The 20,541-nt window shown below is 53.9% G+C and overlaps 1 protein-coding gene across 1 annotated transcript in view; it reads right to left on the reverse strand.

The window, feature by feature from the left end:
• Positions 1–4,316: 4,316 nt before the first annotated feature.
• The window catches only part of OSBP2 (oxysterol binding protein 2), a 130,145-nt gene continuing 113,920 nt past the window's right edge, over positions 4,317–20,541 (reverse strand). Inside the window, 11 exon segments of the mRNA XM_075718307.1 lie at positions 4,317–4,973; positions 5,158–5,378; positions 6,232–6,416; positions 6,857–6,952; positions 7,376–7,479; positions 8,319–8,439; positions 11,409–11,654; positions 16,932–17,099; positions 17,500–17,566; positions 18,286–18,403; positions 20,304–20,502. Of these exon segments, the coding sequence (XP_075574422.1) occupies positions 4,831–4,973; positions 5,158–5,378; positions 6,232–6,416; positions 6,857–6,952; positions 7,376–7,479; positions 8,319–8,439; positions 11,409–11,654; positions 16,932–17,099; positions 17,500–17,566; positions 18,286–18,403; positions 20,304–20,502 (1,668 nt within the window). The 3' untranslated portion in view covers positions 4,317–4,830.

Genomic DNA, 20,541 nt, shown 5'->3' on the forward strand with positions numbered 1-20,541 from the left:
ACCAGCCATCCAGGAGCCACTGAGGAAGGTGTCAGGAGAGACGTCACCGACTCTGCTGCTACCGGTGCCCTGCGCACCTGTGTCATGCCACTGCAGAGGGGAGAGCGGGCACGGGGCACTGCCGGTGGGCGGTGTTCAGTGCACAGGGGTGTGGAACAGGGCAGGAGCACCCTGGTGTTGGTGCTGCATTGTCCCCTGGGTGGTCCCACTGCACACCCAACATCTCAGCCCCTCGCTGGGACCCCCTGCCCCACACCTGGCTGCACCAGACATCAGCAGGGTCCAACCCAGGGTCCCCACGTTCCCTTGACCAGGATCCTGCAAACCCCTGCTTCTTCCCTGGGTCCAGGTCTGCAGAGAGGAGGAAAGAGGTGCTGTTGGTCAGGACTGAGCACCAGGTCTTAAAGCCCTAGGGGAGCAAAATCCCCCATGGTTGGGGGGGGACACACTCCTGTGGGGACAGGGAGGGAGGGCAGCATGCAGCAGCCCTGGTTTCTTGCACCCTGGGCTTGCAAACTGCTCTGCTTATGGAGTGGCTGGGACAAGCCCATCCGTGGCAGCATAGGAGCAAAGGTGTGTTGGTCTAGGACTAGAGGAGAGCCCCAGTGCCCTGGGTGCAGCGCCAGGCACCAGCGTGAGCCTTACTGCATTTCTGGCTTTTGAAGCTAGGCTCCTCCTGCTCCATGTCTGCCGCCTGGCCTGCAACACAAGGCAAAGTGAGGGTAACATGCTCTAGAAGGCCCCGTGAACTCATTAGGCTTCAGAGTGAACGCGCCAAGAACCCACCTCCCGGAGCCGCAGTGCCAGGCTGAGGGCCACACCACAGGGGTGACAGCCAGATCTGCAGGTGCTGCAGGGTACGGATGTTTGCCTTTCATTAAAGTTGAGATGCCGGCATGCTTGCTGCACCCAGGAGCGGCCAGGCCCTCCGCCCCGGTGCCGTGTGCCTGGCGCCCTGCTGCCTGCACCCAGACCAGGCAGGGAGGCTCCTCCCTGCCACCGGGCAGGCTGTCGGCATGGGCCGAGCGGGTCCCGGTGCTGGGGTCCCCCACTCCAGCCCCGACCAGCACTCACCTGGCCGAGCTGGGCTGGTGCAGGCAGGGCAGCAGGCAGGGCAGCAGGCAGGGCAGCAGGCAGGGCAGGCAGTGCTGTGTGCGCCTGTTGCCTGGCAACGCCGCCTCGGCCTGCCAGTCTCGGCCTGCCCGGGGCTTCCCCTACCCCCGCCTCCACAGCCCCTGGCCAGAGCCTCCTCCAGCTCCCCCGGGCCTCCTCTCCTGGGCCACCTATTCTTGGTCACCTCCTGCCCCAGACAACATCCCCTAGGCCATCTCCTTCCCACTATCCCCAGAGAAACTCCTTCCCTGAGCACCTTCCCCTGGGCCACCTCTTATGTTCCTGCTTTCCTGGACCTCCTCCTCTGGGCACCTTCCCTTGGACATCTACTGCCTTGGAGAACCTCTGCTGGGCCATCTCCTCCTCCAGGCAACCTCCCCCATGACCCTCCTCCTTCCCTGAACAACCCCTTCCCTGGACCTCCTTGTCCTCCGGGCCACCTCCCATAGTCTTCCTCCCCTGGGCAACCTCCTCCCTTGGACAACCTTCCCTGGGCCATCTCCCCATCTCGTCTCCTATGTCTCCTTCTCCGGGCCACCTCCTGTGGACCCTTCCCTGGCCACCTCACCTGCCATCCACCATGTGCCCAGGCCCCCATGCATGCCCAGAGCTCACCCACCTTGGGGTTCTTCCAGGACCCCCACCTGCAGCCTTGAGGAGCAAGTGACAACCTCAGTACTGCAGCTTTTAAAACTCCCGAATCCAAGTTTTATTACTGTGTAGAAGAGAGATCACTCACAATATATTGTTCAAAAAGAAATACATTCAACAGCATTTACAGTGGAATGACATTAAAATCCTCTGTGGGAGGGAACAGAAACCCCAGGAGATGGTGCTCTGATTAAGTGTTGCTGCTAAGATGATCTCTGGAAGATAGAGCAGTTTTTAAAATTAGCCTAAAAAACGGGGGAATTTCTGCTCTGGGGGTGTTCCTCACACTCCCCCGAGCTCTGTTAAGCTGTGCAGGGTCCATGATGGTGACAGATGCAGCAATGGGGGGTACATCAGAGAGGACCTCTCAGGGTCCCAGAGCCCAGCAGCACCCTTGGTGCCAGCACTTACTGAGCAACATCTCACTCCCCACTCTCTTCTGCTGTGGGAACGCTCAGATCCAGGTTTGGGGACAGCCTGTGCAGGAGTTTCACACCTCTCCAAGCTCTCAGGTAACACTTGCATTGACAAAGCAAACAAGGAAAATAAGGCATTTTGAAGAGCTCAATTTCTAGCCCATTTTACAAAACCTATTCAGGCCTCAAGTGGAACAAAACTCTCCTGGGTAACTTTGGTTGCCATCACAAACCAAGCCAGCAGCATGAAGGTTTAGTGCAGAGCATCCTCCACTCTTCCAGATAGGTGAAAGCCTGAAGGAGATCTGCACACCCTGGAGCCAGGACATGCAGCAGCTCTCCACAGGCTGCATTCCACAGCAAGTGCAGAAGTTTAGATCCTTTAAGAGCTACACCAGCTTTACTGAGCCATGGGCAAACCTCCAGGAAGGATCAAGAAGGAGCAAAGATGCCAGGTTTGGAGCATCACACTCCCAAATGCGGGGGATACCAAGCACCACCCTTCAAACCCCAAATGCATCATTTCTAGAAGGGAGTATCTTTGTAACACCTTTTGAATGTGATAGCATCCAGCTTTGGAGCAAAATGTTGCTCCTCTACTTTGGGCATTACTCAGTCACTGTCACCCCTACACCCTACCTCTGGGATAAGCCTAGGGAAATCGTACTCATGCTACAAAAACTCAGACAGACTCTTCTGTCTTTGTTATTTTTCATCTATTGTGTACCATAGAAATTTAAGCAAAATAATTTCATATATATTTTTTATATATAAATTAGAAGCAAATAAATAAGATTAAAAGGTACATTGAAATCAGTGGGTGTTGCCACTCCAATAGCCACTCACTACTGTTACGCCATACAAGGTCTATATATACTGTACACATAGGTTTGCTGTAGGTAATGGGTATGGAGGTGCTGGAAGAGAAGCCGACTAGGAGGAGGCCGATGGTTGAGGAACCTGATTGCATAAGTGTCCCATGTGCAGCCTGGGTATTCCAGTTACCATTGCCTCAAAGTTCATTATTGCTAATTATCTTCCAATGTGGATGTGACAGTCTGGCTAGGGGTGGCCTCTGACCCCCCAGAGGCAGCACTCAGTACAGTATGGTGAAGACCTGGAGAAGAAGACATCAAAAATGAAAGCCAATGGGGCAAACGCGGGTGTCCAGGTCTCCCTGATACTCTCTGGCCTAGTGGATCCCATCTTCAGGGTCCTGCCACCCCCATCCTCCCCTTGGGCGCTGGGGACCAGCGGTACCTGCCTGCGTGGCCAATGCCCGAACACTGCTCACTCCTGGTCCTCACCGATCATTGGCAGGGCTTGCTCCGCTCCTCCTGGCGAGTCCAGGGCCGCAGCAAGGCAACGGCACGCAGGAGGGGTGAGTAGGGGGCGTGGGGCTCCCCCGACCCCGTGCTCAGGCTGCTTTAGTGGTGACCTGAAGCTGCTCCTGGGAGAGACCAGCCATGAGGAAGAAGGAATGGAGCTGGGCACTGGGCTGCGGGTGCCCTCCAGGCCCAGCCTGTGACCCCCCCGTGTCGGGGGATAGCAGACCAGACCTGTCTGGCTTAATGGGGAAGACACAGGGATGGGAGACCCAGAACTCAGGCTGCCTCCCAGGGAGGTTCCGTCCCAGCAGCACCACAGCATCTCTTCCCTCCCCTCCCACTCAGGCAGAGCTCAGCAGGGAGATGCTGCCTGCAAACCCGGTACTGAGGTCCAGGCTCCTGCCAGCCCCTGGGCTGCAGCGAGACAGAGTGGGAGAGAGCCGGTTTGCGGACCCTGGAGCATCGCCGGTCTACAGACCAATGCACTCTGTGTCTGCTGGGCATTCCCAACCTCAGTGAGGCCATTTCCCCCTTTGGCTGTGGCTGCAGCTGCAGGAAAACCAAACCAAACCTCACTCAAATCACTCTCACAAAGCATCATGTTAAAGACAGCCCTAAGCCTTGACTAAACACAGCAGAGTGCAGGGAATCTGCTCAAACACTTCTTTAAAAAAATAAAAAGTAAGGCGGGGGGGGAAGTCACCAGCTGAAATATCCTAATTGGTGTTACTGGGATGACTGGGCACTGCAGGAACCACCGAGAGCCTCCAGGATCAAGCGCCATTGCCCCTGGAGACAGTTTTCTGAGCAGGACGCAGAGTTGTTTGTGTCCATCTTTGAAAGAACCTGAACCAGGAGCAGATTTTTTTTTTAAAAAAATAGTTCCATAAAGTCCACACAGAAATGGGGAAAAAAAAGATAACGTCAAAGAAAAGAGCTCACACAAATCCCCACAATGCGAGCATCTTTGGAAGTCGACGTCTCAGCTGATAAAGCCAAGGCGTTGAAAGATATAGGCAGCAACTCCTGACAGCAATAAATATGCTAGGCTAAAAACGAACCAGATTCATGTGTCCTTGTTCCTAATTAGTCACTGAAAAAGCCATTATTAAAAAAAAAGGATGCTATTTATTAGTGTGTAAAAAAATAGGTTTGGAATCCCTGTTTAGATTTCCTTTTCAAATTTCTGTATGTATTGACTCTGTGTATGTATTTGCACTGTTAACTGCTGGCGGGACGCTGCCAGCGTGTCCTCACTGTCCCTCTGTCTGTCCCGGTGAATTGAGGCACAGGGCTGGCCACCCCGGCGCGAGTGGAGTGGCTCAGAAGATGTCGGGGCACGTACTCCAGTCCTGCTTGTCCTTGGCCTCCCAGTAGCCGCCCTTATAGACACAGATCAGTTCCCCTGTCACAGCATCCACCTTGCGCTCAAACCACAGTGGGATATAGCCTTCGTAGTCCTTGCCTGTCCAGGGAGAAACAGGTGGTAAGTGCTGCTTTTCCCAGTGAGTCCTGCACTTCCCCCAGCCACCCGAATCGACACAGGGTCCTTCCTTCATCCCCAAACCCAGCAGGGTTTCTTCACCGCATCCCCCTCCCGCAGCAAGGGGCGGCTGGTCCCTGCCTGCCAGCACCCTGAAGCCTCTCACCTTCCTCCAGGGCTTCCACGGCCTCAGCCTCTCGCCTCCGGCGCACGGCTCGCTGCTTCTCCTCCAACCGCTGCTTCTCCACGTTGGCCTCATCCCAGCGGCCACTCTCCATCAGCCGCTGGTCAGGTCTCAGCCGGCTGTCTGTGGGGGCCACTCGCTCCTCAGGCTCATTCAGGGTGAGGGCCAGGTCAGAGAAGAAATACATGTTCTCAGCATTCTCCCTGCAGGCAGAGCGCCCCAATCAGGACGGCAGAGGTGGTGCCTATCTTGAGCAGAGCTCCCCAGCCCTTCGAGTCCTTGTGTCTCACCCCAGCCCCACTGATGCTGCTTCTGCTACCCCAAACCAGACATGTACAGGTCCTTTGGGGAGCCCTGCCTCACGCCCTCTAAATGGAGATGCCAATGACACACCTCAATGGGTGTCTCAGAGGGGAACAGAGATCCCTCCTAAGTTGGCTCCATCTGGGGAAGCTAAAAACCAAGTCTATGAACTCCCAGTGCTGTATTGCACAGCCAAGACACAAAACCGCTTCACCCAAGAGCTGCTGGATCCCTGACTGCAGAACTGGTAGCACCAAGTGGAGGACACTTTCCACCAGGGACCATTCCAATAGAGCATCTCCAAAGCAGAGGTCAGCCGTTGATGCCACCAAAGGCTGGATACTGGTTTGGTGCCCTGCTGTGGGTAAGAGTGTTGAGAGAGGGTTGGTCCCCAGAGGGCTACAGTGACTGGTGGGACAGGATGGCCAGGGACTCACCAGCAAGGCAAAGCAGCCAACATATCCCCCTGCCATGGCCAGCAGCCTAAAAAACCTAACCAGTAACCCCAGCTGCCCAAAACCTACCTGCAAGGGTCCCCCAAAGCCACCTTCCCCTTGCATGGACCTGCTTTCCCCTTCAGCTGTGTGCTCACGCCCCAGAAAAAGCCACACAGCCACCCAAGTCCTGGTCCCCTTCCCGTGTCCTCAGGGCTTGGCACATGAGCCCACTCCATTCCACAGGGCTCAGGGCAACAATCCCCATCCAGCTGTTGCACCCCTGAGCACAGTACCCTAGGCCAAGGAGGGGACTCACGGGAGGGGGTACTTCTTCCACAGGACCTTTGGAGACAGCGTCTGGTAGACAGTTTTCTGTTTGCCCTCTGTGCTGGTGCTGCCGTGGCTGCTCTGCACTATCTTGGAGCACTCCATCTTCTCGTCCCATGTGCCGGACATGACGTAGTGGGCTTTACCATCGGCGTCACTCACCACCCCCGTCACCTGGCAGAAGGAGATGGCTCTGGTGGCATTTGGAAGTGCACAGAGGACAGGGAGAGGCGCAGGGGGGCAGAACACTCTCCAGGTGCCCCAACCGGAGCAGCTGGACCTGGCACCGTGTGTCCTCAGGGAGCATCTGGGGGAACATGGGCCCATCCTGACCATGCAGGTGTGTCTCCAGCACATCAAATCCTTTCTAGGTCTCAGCGCTGCAGCTCTGGCACACAGAGAGCCAAAACATGGGCTATGCTTGGACATGGCTGGTCCCCACCCACACCTCTCTGGTGACCCACATCAGAGGTGCCAGTGCAGCTCCTTGGCCCCATGCTGGGGCTCATCCCAGCTGCAGTACTGGGATGCCATGAGCCCAGCTTAGAGGGAAGAGCCAGGTCTCACCCCACACAAGGCTGCCAGAAGAAGCAGGGAGATACCTGGATACGTACCTTTCGGGGGACATCTCTGGAGAAGTAGCTGTAGGGGGTAAATTTCAGCTGGCATTTATCTTTTGACTTATGGTTAACAATCTCTATTTCACCAGACTAGATGAAAGACACAGAACCACAGCAAGTGAGAGACTTTGCAAGGAGACAAATCAGGCGTTAGTTCTAGTGCAGGTACAAATCAACACCAGCTGCAGCATCACTTCTGGCTGCAGCCACAGCACTGGCCGCCCCCACCAGCCCCACAGCTCACCAGCAGCAGGGTAAAACCCATCACACGCATGACCACCCTGCCCCCCCACAGAGCTGCTTGCCTTGAGAAGAGCCATTAGGAGCTCTAAGAAGACTCCCCCCATCTCTGCCAGGGAAGCACACCTTCCTATCGCTGGTGGAGTATGGTGGGAACACCAGGCAGCACTGGCATACAACCTAGGAGGGCAATGCCCTCACAGCCCCCCTGACCTTCCCCAGAGCCAGGTGAGGTCAGGCAGGACCCATCACCTCGGACCCGTAGCCACCAACCTGGTCGATCCAGAGCTTGCCAACGATGATATTGTGAACAGTGGAGGTGACTTTCCTCCAGACATAGTGATTCCCACTGGAGTGAAACTCGAGGTGGATGGTGCCTGCGGAGAGAGGAGCAGCCCCAAACTCAGCAAGGCTCAGCGAGGGCAGATGGTTGGGCAGGGCTGCAGGCACACTGCCCTGGAGTACAACGACACAGCCCAGCACCATGCGCATCCCCAGAGCCGACCTGGCCCCTCCCTCTACCTGCATCTCCCATCATCAGCCCCTAACCGGGCTGGGTCTGGATTCACCCCTACCCTTGCTGCATGCTCCGTGGTCTGCTGCAGTAAGGTAAGTATTGCAGCTTACTTAAGTAAGCTGTAATACCTGCAAGACCCTCTACCTTCCTCCTGCTCCCCCAAAAACACACTGGTTTTAAAAGCAGGTCAAAAACGTGCTGCCTGGTTGATTTGAATCAGTGTCATGAGACCAGCCAGCCACCAGCACAGCTCTGGAGCTCTGGGATCAGCCCAGGGCATGCTGCCCAGCCCAGGGAGAGGCAGAAGACAAATAAAACCTGGGAAGGAGGCAGCTTATTGCATCTGGCTGCCACGGAGAGGGTTAAAACAGGCAGAAACCTAACCTTTAAATATCATTTAAGGAGAAATCAATTAATGGGTAAGCAGGATATTTCCAAAGCACGTGTGCTATGGTGCTAGCAGCAAGCAAAGCAGTCTCCCTTTGCCGCTGGCATAATTTCCATTTTCAGGGCAGATGAGTTATCGTAGGGTTGTCTGTGATCAGGAGCACAAATCTGTGCTCCTACATTGCTCGGGGTGGAATTCACTGAGCCCTCCGTGAGCCCAAGGGACCAGCACGTTGCTTTAACCTCTGGAGTACTGCACAAGCAGTGCAGGACAAAAAGCAAGCCCCGATCCTCCCAGCATAAGTCACCTACCCAGTGGCATGATGGAGAGGTATTTGCCCCTGAACTTGCTGGCGATAGTGATTTCCTGCCACAACGTCCACCCTCGCTTCGAGTAGACATGATGGGCAGCTGCCGGCGGGTGGTGGCTCACCTTGGGGAGAGGAGAAACAGCCCGTAAGGTCACAGCCACCAGCACCAGAGAGCCCTGGCGAGCACTTGGCTACGGCAGCGTGAGTCCTAGGAGAGGTGATAGCTCCATACCAGCTTTGGACTTGAGGATGCTCCACTGCACTGGCCTGAACTACCCAACCTTCTCCTGGGCACTGGGGTGACCTCCCGTGAGGTACCCCGGCAGCATGTGGAGGTGCCAGCTCCTGCCAGGATTTTCTAAGGCTCATTAGCAAAACATCAGGTGTAAAAAACTTAACTTAAGCAACTATCACTGTGAAATTATGCTGTACTGTGACCCCAAGACACTTCCCAACTCTCCAAGGATCCTGGTTGAGAAACAGATATGTGCCAAAACCCAGCCCAGATCCCCAGTAATCCCAGTGTAACAGCGACTCTCCTACCAGCAGCAGCTCCCACTGCTCTGCCTGGGAACTCCCGAGGGACACAGGTCCCCCAGGTTGTCCAAGACACATGGACCTGCCCAGCCAAGTCTTCACCTTTGCCCCTACAGACACACTGGGCTGGAAAAGTAGATATGACATCCTCCATCCCCGGGGATGACTTGTAAAAGGACGATGGGTCACGTTCCCCTGCACTAGCAAAGCTGACCAAAACCAAGGTAGGAGCAGGACATCCCAGTCAGAGGGCTCTGCCCTCACACAGGGTCTCACCCAGCTGAGCCATAGCACTCCAGCACAGCATACACCACCCATCACCGGGAGACTGCCAACCAGCAGGCCCCGATGGCCACACCACCGAGTTCAGAGATTATTTGCACCGATGTAATTACAGGCTGAGCGCCTTGAGCTACTGGATTACAAACGTGAGCAGAGCAAAAACCTCTCCACTAAATCCCACTCACCAGCAGGAGAAAATCCTATTTGGATAACTGGATTTCAGGCACAAGATTATCAATGCTTTGCTAAGCGTATCGGCAGGCTGAGCAGCACACGCAGTGTACAAGGAAAGTTCAGAGCAGTGGGAACAGCATCCATCTGTCCATCCCACGCTACCCGCACCAACCACAGTACCAGGGAAAGAAGCACTGTGAACGCTGCGCTGGTGCAAAGCCATGCTATCACCGAATTTGCCCTTTTGAGATCACTCCAGGAAGGAGATTTAGAGGCTCTGCTCATGGACCAAAGGCTCCAGAGTGCTGCAATGGAGCAGGTTTTCTCAGTTACAACAAACCTAATTTTGGATGAATCTCATGTGCCGTGACAGTGAGGGTGGGACTCAAAGACCAGGCAGGAGGGCTGCACCCAGGGGTTCAGCCTGGCTTGCAGCTAACATGGAGGTGTCAGAAATACCAAATTTGAGTACAGATGTAGGAAAACCGAGACCAACCAGAAAAAGTAATTCAGGGCAGGTTACTTACTTGGGAGGGGACAGGGATGGAGCAAGGAGAGTGGTGAAAAGGAGAGTGAAGGAATGAGAAAAGGGATGGCAAGGTGTGGGAGTGATGTGGTGGGGATGTCCAGTGGTACCCAACGGGCAGTGCTGGGCTTCATCACCACAGTGTGAATGAGGGTAATAAACCCAACCGTACCACAGGAGAATGAGGGGTGTTGCTGGCTAAGGGATGGATCAAGCATCCTGGTAAGGAATCATCCACTTCCTAAAACACTGGGCTGAGCAGGGTGACAGCCCAGGGAGACAGGGCACTAGGGAGGTGCTGGAGAACAGAGACCCTTAATTTCTCTCTGCTTTGCAACACTCTGCCAAGCTTGGGCACCCATTACCACAGAGGGGTTTTGTCCGCACCTATGTGTCCTGCAATGAGCTGATGGCAGAGCATGGCACCTGCTAAAGAGGCTGCTCCAAACCTGGGTACAAAGTGCCATGACTTGGAGATGATGATGAGGGACAGAGACAAGCTAAACCATGTCAGGGGAACACAGGGATGCTGGTGCAAGCCTGAGCCTCCTCACTGCATATTCCTAGCGCGCCCCATCTGCACGTCCGACATCTGCTGTGAGCATCATGTACCACAGCACAGCATGCCCAGATTAGCAGCAAGACCCTCTTCCCATGCAATGTCCCCGCAAAAAGCCCACAGGGCTTAGGGGCACAGTCTGCTGAAAGGCTCTGCAGATCTTGGACCGGCATCAGCCTCTGCAGAGTGACAGAGGTTTGTGATTTTTTTTGATGCTTCTGAACACTGAAAGACATGACAGTCGCTCTGCCCCTGAGATGGCACAGCCACCCCCTGGAGAATACAGAGCTCCCACTAACATGATGTCCTGCCTGTGAGGGGTGATAATTGGCCCGGTCCATCCCCAGGAATCCAGGACAGACCAGCCAAGTGTGCTAAATATTAAACAGTCAATTTTCTTCATAGGTCGCAACTCGTTAAGAGCTCCAGGTTTTTAATTAAGACCTGCTGTTTGACCAATGTGTGCCAGATGCGCTCTGTGGTTAGAGTATGGGGCTGTCAGAGGTTCTCAGGTTGCCCCCAGGCTCTGAAACTAAAAATTTTCAGTCCAACAAGAAAGAAACGAGACCATGAGACACTCTCTGGCCTGAAGACACCCTGAAACAGGTAGGAACCACACCAGAGCTTGTGGGCATCACTGACATGGCTAGGAGGGAGCTCAGGTGAAGAGAGCTTCTCCCTTTCTGCTCAAGTGTTGAGATGTGACAGCAACCCCAGCCCCAGGCAGGCTGCCAGCAGATCCGGCAGGGTGATGGACACCTTTCTCCTCCCCTTCTTCCCCACCTCCCGCTCTGCAACGCTGGGACAGGCACATTGTCTTCTTGCTTCTGAAAAATGGCTTGGGCTGTGCCCGCTGCTGCTTCTGCTAATGCGAACAGGAATTTGCTGGCTGTCTCAGCCAGGAAGAAGGCTAAGTGCAAGGAGATTCTGGGTCTCCTTCAGGGAAGGGCTGCTTTGGCTGGACATGAGCAGCAGGGCAGACATGCAGACCCCCTCCACAGACCCCAGCTCACCTGCTCGCATAGGGAACGGAAACCAAACTCCTCCAGCCGGTCGAGCTCATAGGTTTCCCCCAGCAGTGGGTTGAATGGCTTTGCAGTGCGGTGGACAGTCGTCGAGTAGGAAGACACCGAAAACGCAGCCACGAAGCACATCTGCTCTGTGGAACTCTCACACTTGACTGCTTTGTCCAGCAGCTCGTGGTACTCCAGGTCCTCCGTCAGCCTCTGCAGCATGGAGAGCGGCTCGTTGAAGTTTACCTGGAGGGGAACAAGTAAGGGTTAGCAAAGCAACAGATGTCAAGCTGGGCACTTCACCCTTTGCCTTTTTCCCCCAGCACGGTGCCCTGATAACCACTGGCAGCCCACACATTTGGCTTTCCAAGCATGGTGCGATGCACCGCAAGAGTCAGGGATCCAGAGAGGATGGAAACTGCTGAACGAAAGCAGCAGCCTCCCAGGGCAGCTTACGGCATGGGGCTGTGCCAAGGCACACTGCCTGCACACTGCCTCTGCAGCATCACGCAAACATCAAATAAAGGAAAGAAATGCGTGCTCTGCCATGCTCCCTGAACCTACCATGAGAGCATGAAGGCTTTGAAGTTCCCATCTGAGGTGTACCAGTGAGCTTGCAACCCCAGGAGCTAACCAGGTATCATCCCAGTGATGATGGAGCATCGGTGACACCCAAAATGAATCTCAGCTCCTTCCTGCCTCCTGGACAGCATCTCACTGGCTATGAGCAAGAGGCAACACAGGGCAGGGATGTGCTGCTCCCTGGGCTGCCCTCCATCACCTCCTGGCAAAGCCATCCCCATGCCAGGCTGCAGCCCAGTTGCTCAGAAAACCTTGAAAAGCTCCACTATGGGGTCTCCCTGCTCCTGGGGCTGCAGCCCCACAACAGCACCCGAACTGTGTGTGAGAGCTACAGGTAGTGGCAGCAGCAATACACTGCAGGGCAGAGAGCAGAGGGGAAGCTCTGTCCTGGGAGAGCCCGAATGGGTCATATTACTAGGCCCAAGTCATTGCTTTGTCAATTAGAAAACTTTGCCGTACACTGCCAGGTTGGACAGGCTGCAAACATCTCTGGTAAAAAACCAAATGGTTGATTTTAGCAATATTTTTTGTTCTGGAAAGAACCAAAACATAAAAATAACAGAAAGGAAGACTGAGATACTTTGTCTCAGAAGGTCTTCTGCCTCAAAACCATGTGAAATTCACTTTTTACTTTCAGTTCAGAATGAAGAAATATATTTTAGAAGGAGCAGATGGTTGAAGGATAGGAGAACCACTTCTATAAGCCAAGTTACATATTTCACACTAAAGAAAACAAACCCCAGATCATTCCACTCGAGGATTTAAGTAGCAGGGATCTTACAGCATCTGAGAAAGAGCGAGCTATGCAGAAAGGGCACCATCACATCCACAAAAAAATGCAAATCACAGCCAGCTTGAGATAACTCTTGGGAGAGACGCAGGCGACATGAGAACAAAGCCAGCAGCTGCATCCTCTCCACTGGCGCCACTTGGGCAATGGCAAAGCAAAACCTTTCCATGGAGGAAGGAAGATGAACACACCCGAAATGCAAAATTCCTAAAGCTGTTTTCTTCCTTTTCAATGCTGCAGGTTTGTTTGTTCAGAGGAAAAATTAAGGAGTAGTCTTTCAGTCCACCACGTCACCCGGAAAGGGGATGGGGCCTCAGAAATGCTCCTAATTTATGCTCCTTGGTAATGTTAGGTTAACTTAGTAATATTAGGTTAATGGTTGGGCTGGATGACCTTAAAGATCTTTTCCAACCTAAACGATTCTATGATTCTATAATTTGCCAAGAATCAGGTGAAGCACATGGAAGAAGAAACTCCCATCGCTCAGTGCACACAATAGGCTCACCGACGGTTTGTACTAGAATTAACCACATTTCCAAACAGCCTCCCCCAAGCCAGCTGCTCCACTTCCTTCTCCTCCTCCTTCGCTCTGTTTACCGCAATATCATCTTGCTCTCATTCAGCAGTTCCACCTCAATTCACAGAGCTGCCATCAATTCCTGTGCTCCAAGCACGTGTACCATGGAGAGAGAATTTAAATGGCTGTTTAAAGGAGATTAAATTGCCCCCTGATGCCTTACCATGGGCTGCTTGCTCTTGGGGTGAATCTCCCAAAGAAATCCTGCATGCGGCTGAGCTTGTGGGATGCAAAGCATCTCCCTGCCTCTGTATCTGCACAGATATCCAGACAGAGGAGCTGACAGTGAGCGGCTGACACCGGGCTGAGCCCCTTCTTTACAACCCACAGCTCTGTTGAACAGTTTACAGAGACAGCAGTCTGGGAAACCAGATCTGCTAGCCCCAGGGAGGGGATGGAGTAATCACATCCCCCAAGCCGGCATCAAGGGCTGCTGTGTAAGCAGAACATATTGCTCTCAGGTTTGGACTCAGCTTTAGCAGCTACCGGAATGATTTGATTGATAGGGAGGCTATAAATTTCCTCTCTCCAGGCAGCAGCAGCTGCTGGTATTTCACATCCTGAGTTTATTTCTGTACCCATCACGCCTTTATCTGATATTGATGCTGCTGCAGAAATGCTAATGGACGGCACTGGGCTGTACATCTCTGGCTGGAAATAGCACAAGGAAGAGACAAACTCATCGCTCTCACTCAGAGAGTGTCAGGCACTGCTTTTAAGAAGAGATGAAATACAACCAATTCAGCATCCAGACCCCTGTAACGTGCTCCTTCTCCTTTACACAGCAAAGGAAAGACCCCGAATATGGCTCCAGGGCTACAGATCACACTTTGCAGGGCTGCTTCCACTCCAGTCAGCGCCACAATAGATCTCAGTCACCCACAGATGTTTTTTACAACTCTCCCAAGCTTGCCAGGACTTCATGGTTTTTGGGGAAACAGATTCCTTATGATGGCACCCAGCCCCTGCTGCTCACTGGACTGGTGAAGACCTGCTAGAGAACCTGCAGCCTGGAAAGGACTGGTTTGCTCTGAAAAAAAGGGCTGCGGTTTTGGGGGAGTTTTGGCATGGGCAGCATTTTGTCTGGGTATATGAGGTACAGAGTTATTTGTCTGCAAGAATTAAATGCCCATCCCACTTACCCTCAGTGGCAGCCCATGTGAGGGGAGTTCCTCCAGACAGACCCCTGTCAGCAAATCCTCTCCTCTGACCATCTGCAGGAAGCATTCGCCCCAAGCAAACCCAGTAGCGCCCAGCGGTGCTGTAAATTGTCCCCACAGCACCTTCTTCTATAAAAGGCTGCTCTTCGCAAAGAAAATAAAGGTACTCTGGGTCCCTGGGGTGAAACATGTCCCTGCTATGCTGTCAGTGCAAGTGGGGCTACCCTCCGAGCACCACGTCCCCAGGATGCACACATGAAAGGTAGGACCTGCTTGACCAACCTGATCTCCTTCTATGACCTGGTGACCTGCCTGGTGGATGAAGGAAAGGCTGCGGACACCATCTACCTGGACTTCAGTAAAGCCTTTGACACAATCTCCCATAGTATTCTCCTTAGGAAGCTGGCGGCTCATGGCTTGGACGGGGGTACTCTTCACTGGGTAAAAAACTGGTTGGGTGGCCGAGCCGAGAGAGTTGTGGTGAACGAAGTTAAATCCAGTTGGTGACCGGGCACAAGCGGTGTTCCCCAGGATTCTGTTTTGGGGCCAGTCTTGTTTAATGTCTTCATCAATGATCTGGATGAGGGGATTGAGTGTGCCCTCAGTAAGTCTGCAGGTGACACCAAACTGGGTGGGAGTGTCGATCTGCTTGAGTAGGATGGCCCTGCAGAGGGACCTGGACAGGCTGGATCGATGGGCCGAGGCCAATTGTATGAGGTTCAACAAGGCCAAGTGCCAGCTCCTGCACTTCAGTCACAACAACCCCATGCAATGCTACAGGCTTGGGGAAGAGTGGCTGGAAAGCTGCCTGGCTGAAAAGGACCTGGGGGTGTTGGTTGACAGCCGGCTGAACATGAGCCAGCAGTGTGCCCAGGTGGCCAAGAAGGCCAACAGCATCCGGGCTCTTGTATCAGGAAGAGTGTGGCCAGCAGGAGCAGGGAGGTGATTGTCCCCCTGTACTCAGCACTGGTGAGGCCACACCTGGAATACTGTGTCCAGTTTTGGGCCCCTCACTACAAGAAGGACACTGAGGTGCTGGAGCATGTCCAGAGAAGGGCAACAAGGCTGGTGAAGGGTCTGGAGCATAGGCCTTATGAGGAGTGGCTGAGGGAACTGGGATTGTTTAGCCTAGAGAAGAGGAGGCTGAGGGGATACCTTATCGCTCTCTACAACTACCTGAAAGGAGGAGGTTGCAGTGAGGTGGATGTTGGTCTCTTCTCCCAAGTAGTTAGTGATAGGACAAGAGGAAATGGGCTCAAGCTGTGCCAGGGGAGGTTTAGATTGGATATTAGGAAAAATTTCTTCACGGAAAGGGTAGTCAAGCATTGGAACAGGCTGCCCAGAGAGGTGGTGGAGTCACCATCCCTGGAAGTGTTCAAAAAACGGGTAGAAGTGGCACTTTGGGACATGGTTTAGTGGACATGGTGGTGTTGGGTTGATGGTTGGACTGATGTTCTTAAGAGATCCTTTCCAACCTTAATGATTCCTAGTTTTACTTTCATTAAAAAATAATCCAGCCACCAAGCCAGGAAACGTGAAATTGCTACTCTACCCTTAATTGGTTTAGTGGTGGATGTGGTAGTGTTAAGTTAATGGTTGGATGGGATGATCTTAAAGGTCTTTTCCAACCTAAACATAAAAAAATTCTATGATTCAATTCTATGATTCTGGGGAAAGCATGATCAGCCACAAGGTCTCTTCTTCTAGCCTCTGGGAAAGACACCTGAATCCTCAAGGATTGAAGGTGTCCTGGTTCTCTCCTTGCCTCAGCACCAGCTGGATTTGAAGAGGACACTTGGGCAATGTCCCCTGCGCCAGCTCACCCTGACACTCCAGTGAGCAAGCTGCCAGGGGCATGGGCACTCCAGGGCTCTCCACAGCCAGCACAGGAGAAGAGATCAATCCCAAAGAGCGAGCCAACCCAATTCAGATAGTCCCTAACCATGACACCAGAGCCATTTACCACAAAGCAATTAGCACTACAGCTCCGTGCCACCAAGGACAACCCCCTCCTGCCTAGCTGGTTTAGCTTTGTGGTTATGCTGGCTCTCTGGCAGCAGGCAGATGATTTCAAGGGTCGAATAAATCGCAGGGAAAAACACAGTGCTTAGAGTCAGCAGAGCTGAGCAGCAAGGACACATCAGTGCTGCATCACAGGGCTGGGGAGAAAAGTGAGGTGGTTTCTGAGGGCTCTGCCAGTGTGGAAGCCACTCCCCCAGGACAGGGTTGGCAGCTGGTGACATGCTCCTGTCCCACTCGTGGCTGCTGTGCTACCACAGCACCTGACAGGACCACCTGGAGCTGTAATCCAAATCCTTTGCACAGCCAAGAGCTGTGCCCAAACTAAACCCTCAACACTGGCAACACAGCAGCACCCTCTGCCAGCCCTTGGTGCCTGGGACACGCTCACTTACGGGCATGGGGATCTTGGAGAGCTCTTTGCCAATGCAGTTCTTCATGATGCTCCAGAGGTTAAGGCTGTAGTTGGGTTTGTCGGGGATGCGAGTCCGTCTCCTTTTCTTCGGCAGGAGATCTTTGCAAGTGGACTCATTGTAGCTGCTTTGATTTGAGCTTTCAAAGACCTGTGGAAGCACAGAAGAAACAAAGGTCTAAGCTGAACTCACCCAGCATGACCCAATTGCTCCCAGGAGCAGCAACCGCAGCTCAGGAGACACTGCATGCGGTTGTGCTGGAGAGCATCACTGGAAGCCTGTTTTCCAGGGCATGGGGGAAATAATGGTGCAATTGCCCCCCAACACTTTTCTGCTTCCCTTAGGAAGGTGTTTGGGGTGCTGCTGTAAGACTGCTGACATCTGTCCCCGCCCCGTGGCTCACAGAGCAACCAACTCTGCTCCATCCTGGAGGTGCAGGAAAGACCCGGATGGAGAGTCCCTCCAACAACCTCCTCCTCTCCTCTCCTGCTCCTCTACCCTGGTTTCATCCCACTGGGACTGTCCCTCCCACTCTGCCCAGCCAACTCACACTGTCCTCCAGGTTCCAGTCCTCGGGGTGGCCCTCGCTGGCCCCACTCAGGTTACTGCCTGAACGCCTGTGGGGAAGAAAGTACCAACTGGAAAACATGAACAAGAGCAGAGAAGAGGAAAGAAGAGGCAGGGTCGGTGCAGGACAGCCACCATCACCCGGAGCATCTCCCTGCACCACCCGAAGGTGCTGCCAGGAAGGCAACAGGGTGAAGGAGACCGTGCGCAGGCACTGCAGGGGGTGCTCAGCGCAGGGTGTCCCAGCCTCGCAGCCGAGAGCCTCTGCATTGGCCAGAGAGGCCAGCAGTGTGACTGTGGTTTAGACCACAGGTGCCTCCAGCCCAAACATTAGCCTATAAGAGCAGGTCAAGGAAGACAAAGGCAAGGTATTCCCTGCTTCTGCCCAATGCTCCAAGGGATCTCCCTCCAAGTCCCTGCCCAAGCTCCCCTTGAGCTCACATCAGCTGCTGAGGAAGGGGACTCGGCTTTACTGCAGCATGGGCTTGATGCCTGCCCTTCCTCGCCTGCTTCGCTATAGCTAGGGCCACCCTCAGCCTTGCTTGCTCCAGGAATGCAAGAGCAGACAGGCATAGTACAGAGCCCTGGGCAGAGGCAGACCATTTGCTGGGGGATATGCACACAGAATAACCCTCCACAGGAGAGGATGCTGCCCTCAAGCCCAAACACAACACCGGGCAAACCGTCTCCCCCCTGCTCTTCCCGCATTCGCAGCAGGTTTCACCAGATTGCACTGTGCAATGTCTGGCCCTAGGGTGGGGGCTTGTACCTGTGGTGCTTGGGGTCTGCAGTTACAGTGATAAAAGCTGGTGCATCCTCCATGGCATCAAAATACTCCGTCTCCTCATCTTCATCACTGGCCTCTCCTTTGGCAGACTGCACGCTCCCTGTTGGTGCAAAGTGTTTAAGATACTCGGGATACAGTCCCCTTTTCAACCCATCAAGCATGAGACTGTCCCCAGAGCCCACCCTTCTCCCGCTGCGTCCCATCCAACGCTGGCTCCCTTTACAGCTTGTCCCACTCCTCTCCATCCCACTCCATGATTGGAGGACACCGTACAGCTCCTGAAGGCAAGGATGTACCCTGGCAGTGCGTGTGAGCAATTGTGATTGCTCCCCAATCCAGGCACACAGCTCCCTGCTGTGTTCAGGAGCACCTCCAAAAATGTTACCAGGCTGCCTGAGCCAGACACATAGGCATGCCTTGCATGCCCAACCACGTCTAACATGGCTGCCACTCCAGCACTGCCCCATCTGCCAGAAAATCTGGTTTGGATTAAAATGGGAAGAAAAAAAGTCATGTGTTTCAGGTGATGCTCAGAGAGGCTTCCCAGCTGTCAGGTTTTCTAGTTCCGCGCTTATAAACATTTCTCTTCCCTGCTGCAGTGGGAGACATCACTACAAAGCCAGGAGCAGACATTAATTGCGGTGACTTTTGATACCTGGTGCAGCTTCCCTGCTCCTGCCCTTGCTGCATTGCTCCCCAAGTGCAGCCTCACTACGGGCTTCACCGCTCTGCCACCACAAAACCACCACTCGAGCAGCTGCGCCGAGCAGTCAAGCAGCCACAACAGTGCAGGGCACATGGCAGAGCTGACCACCTATCTCAGGGCCTCTGGGTGGTACTGTTGCTCCAGCAAGGGGGATGCCGCAGGTCTCCAACACAGCGCTGCTGAGGTCACACGGAGGGACCAGAAAGCCACGCCAACTCCAGCCACCTTGCTGCAGGAGCCCATCCAGCTCAGCAGTTGGCTCGGCTTCCTGCCAGGGTTTGGCAACCTCCTTCCCTGCATCATTCCCACACTCCTCCAAAGGAGCAGGGTCACCCCTTGCAACGGGGTAGGGCCAGATTTGTGCCTGTCCCTACAGCAATTTCCCCTCTGCCCTCCCCAGCTGCGCCACAGAATCATTGAGGTTGGAAAAGACCCTTGAGATCGTCAAGCCTGAGCATTAACCTAACACTGCCAAGTCCACCACTAAACTACGTCCCTGAGCATCATGTCTTTTAAATACCTCCAGGGATAGTGACTCAACCACTTCCCTGGGCAGCCTGTTCCAGTGCTTGACTACTCTCTCTGTGAAGAATTTTTTCGTAATATCCAATCTAAACCTCTCCTGGTGCAACTTGAAGCCATTTACTTGAGGCCATATGAGAACAAGGGCAGCGCCTGGCACTGCCATCACCCCCACAACAGCCACTATGCTCTCCCTTGAGTCCATATATCCCTTAAAAATAAGACAAGGCATTATTTGCAGTTTTTTGCTACCAGGCTGTAACTAATGCCTCCTGCAGGGAATGAGATTTGGCACAAATATGCAAAGCTGTTAGATTTTAGCACTCAGTAACTCTTGCAACCAGCAAATGAGCTCCTGCTGTGCCACTGCCACCCTGCACAGCCAGGAATGTGACAGCGCCAGAGAATCCTGGGCTTCCTCCAAGCACCACAGCTGCCCTCCAGCAGCCAGAGATGTGCCAGCTGGTGAGGGTTAAAGCTACTGAAATATTCTGAAACAGCACGAGCAAGCTGGGGACACAGCCCTCACTTGCATCCACATCTTGGGGACATCTAAGTCCCCAAGCAAGGAACAACAGGACAATTAGGGACAATTATGGCATAATGGGATCCATTAAAAAAGTCACAGGCATACAGGGCATCCTTCCCATTGCTGCTGACTCAGTGGGAGCAATCGACCAGAAAGCCCCCATCCATCCAGGGCTTCCCGCAGGGTTCTGCCCCCGTAACAGCACCCAGCCCTGGCCCTGCAGCCCAGCCCGCTGGTGCTCACCCTTAGCAGTACTGGTGATGCCAGTGCTGCTGGAGGACAGGCCAGGGGCTCCGCGACAGGCTCGCTCCAAGCTGTTGTGCTGCTTGGCTAACTGCTCAATGGTCTCCTCCAGACGGATCCTCTGCTCCCGCTCATACTGCAGCGCCCGTTGCCATTTTCGGCTGTGAGTTTCGGCTAAGTCCAGGAAATCGCGGCAAGCCTGGAGGGGAGGAAGTGACGTGTCAGCAACCAGCACAGC

The sequence above is a fragment of the Pelecanus crispus genome, chromosome 11, assembly GCF_030463565.1.
Source record: "Pelecanus crispus isolate bPelCri1 chromosome 11, bPelCri1.pri, whole genome shotgun sequence".
In the NCBI taxonomy this organism is placed as follows: Eukaryota; Metazoa; Chordata; class Aves; order Pelecaniformes; family Pelecanidae; genus Pelecanus; species Pelecanus crispus.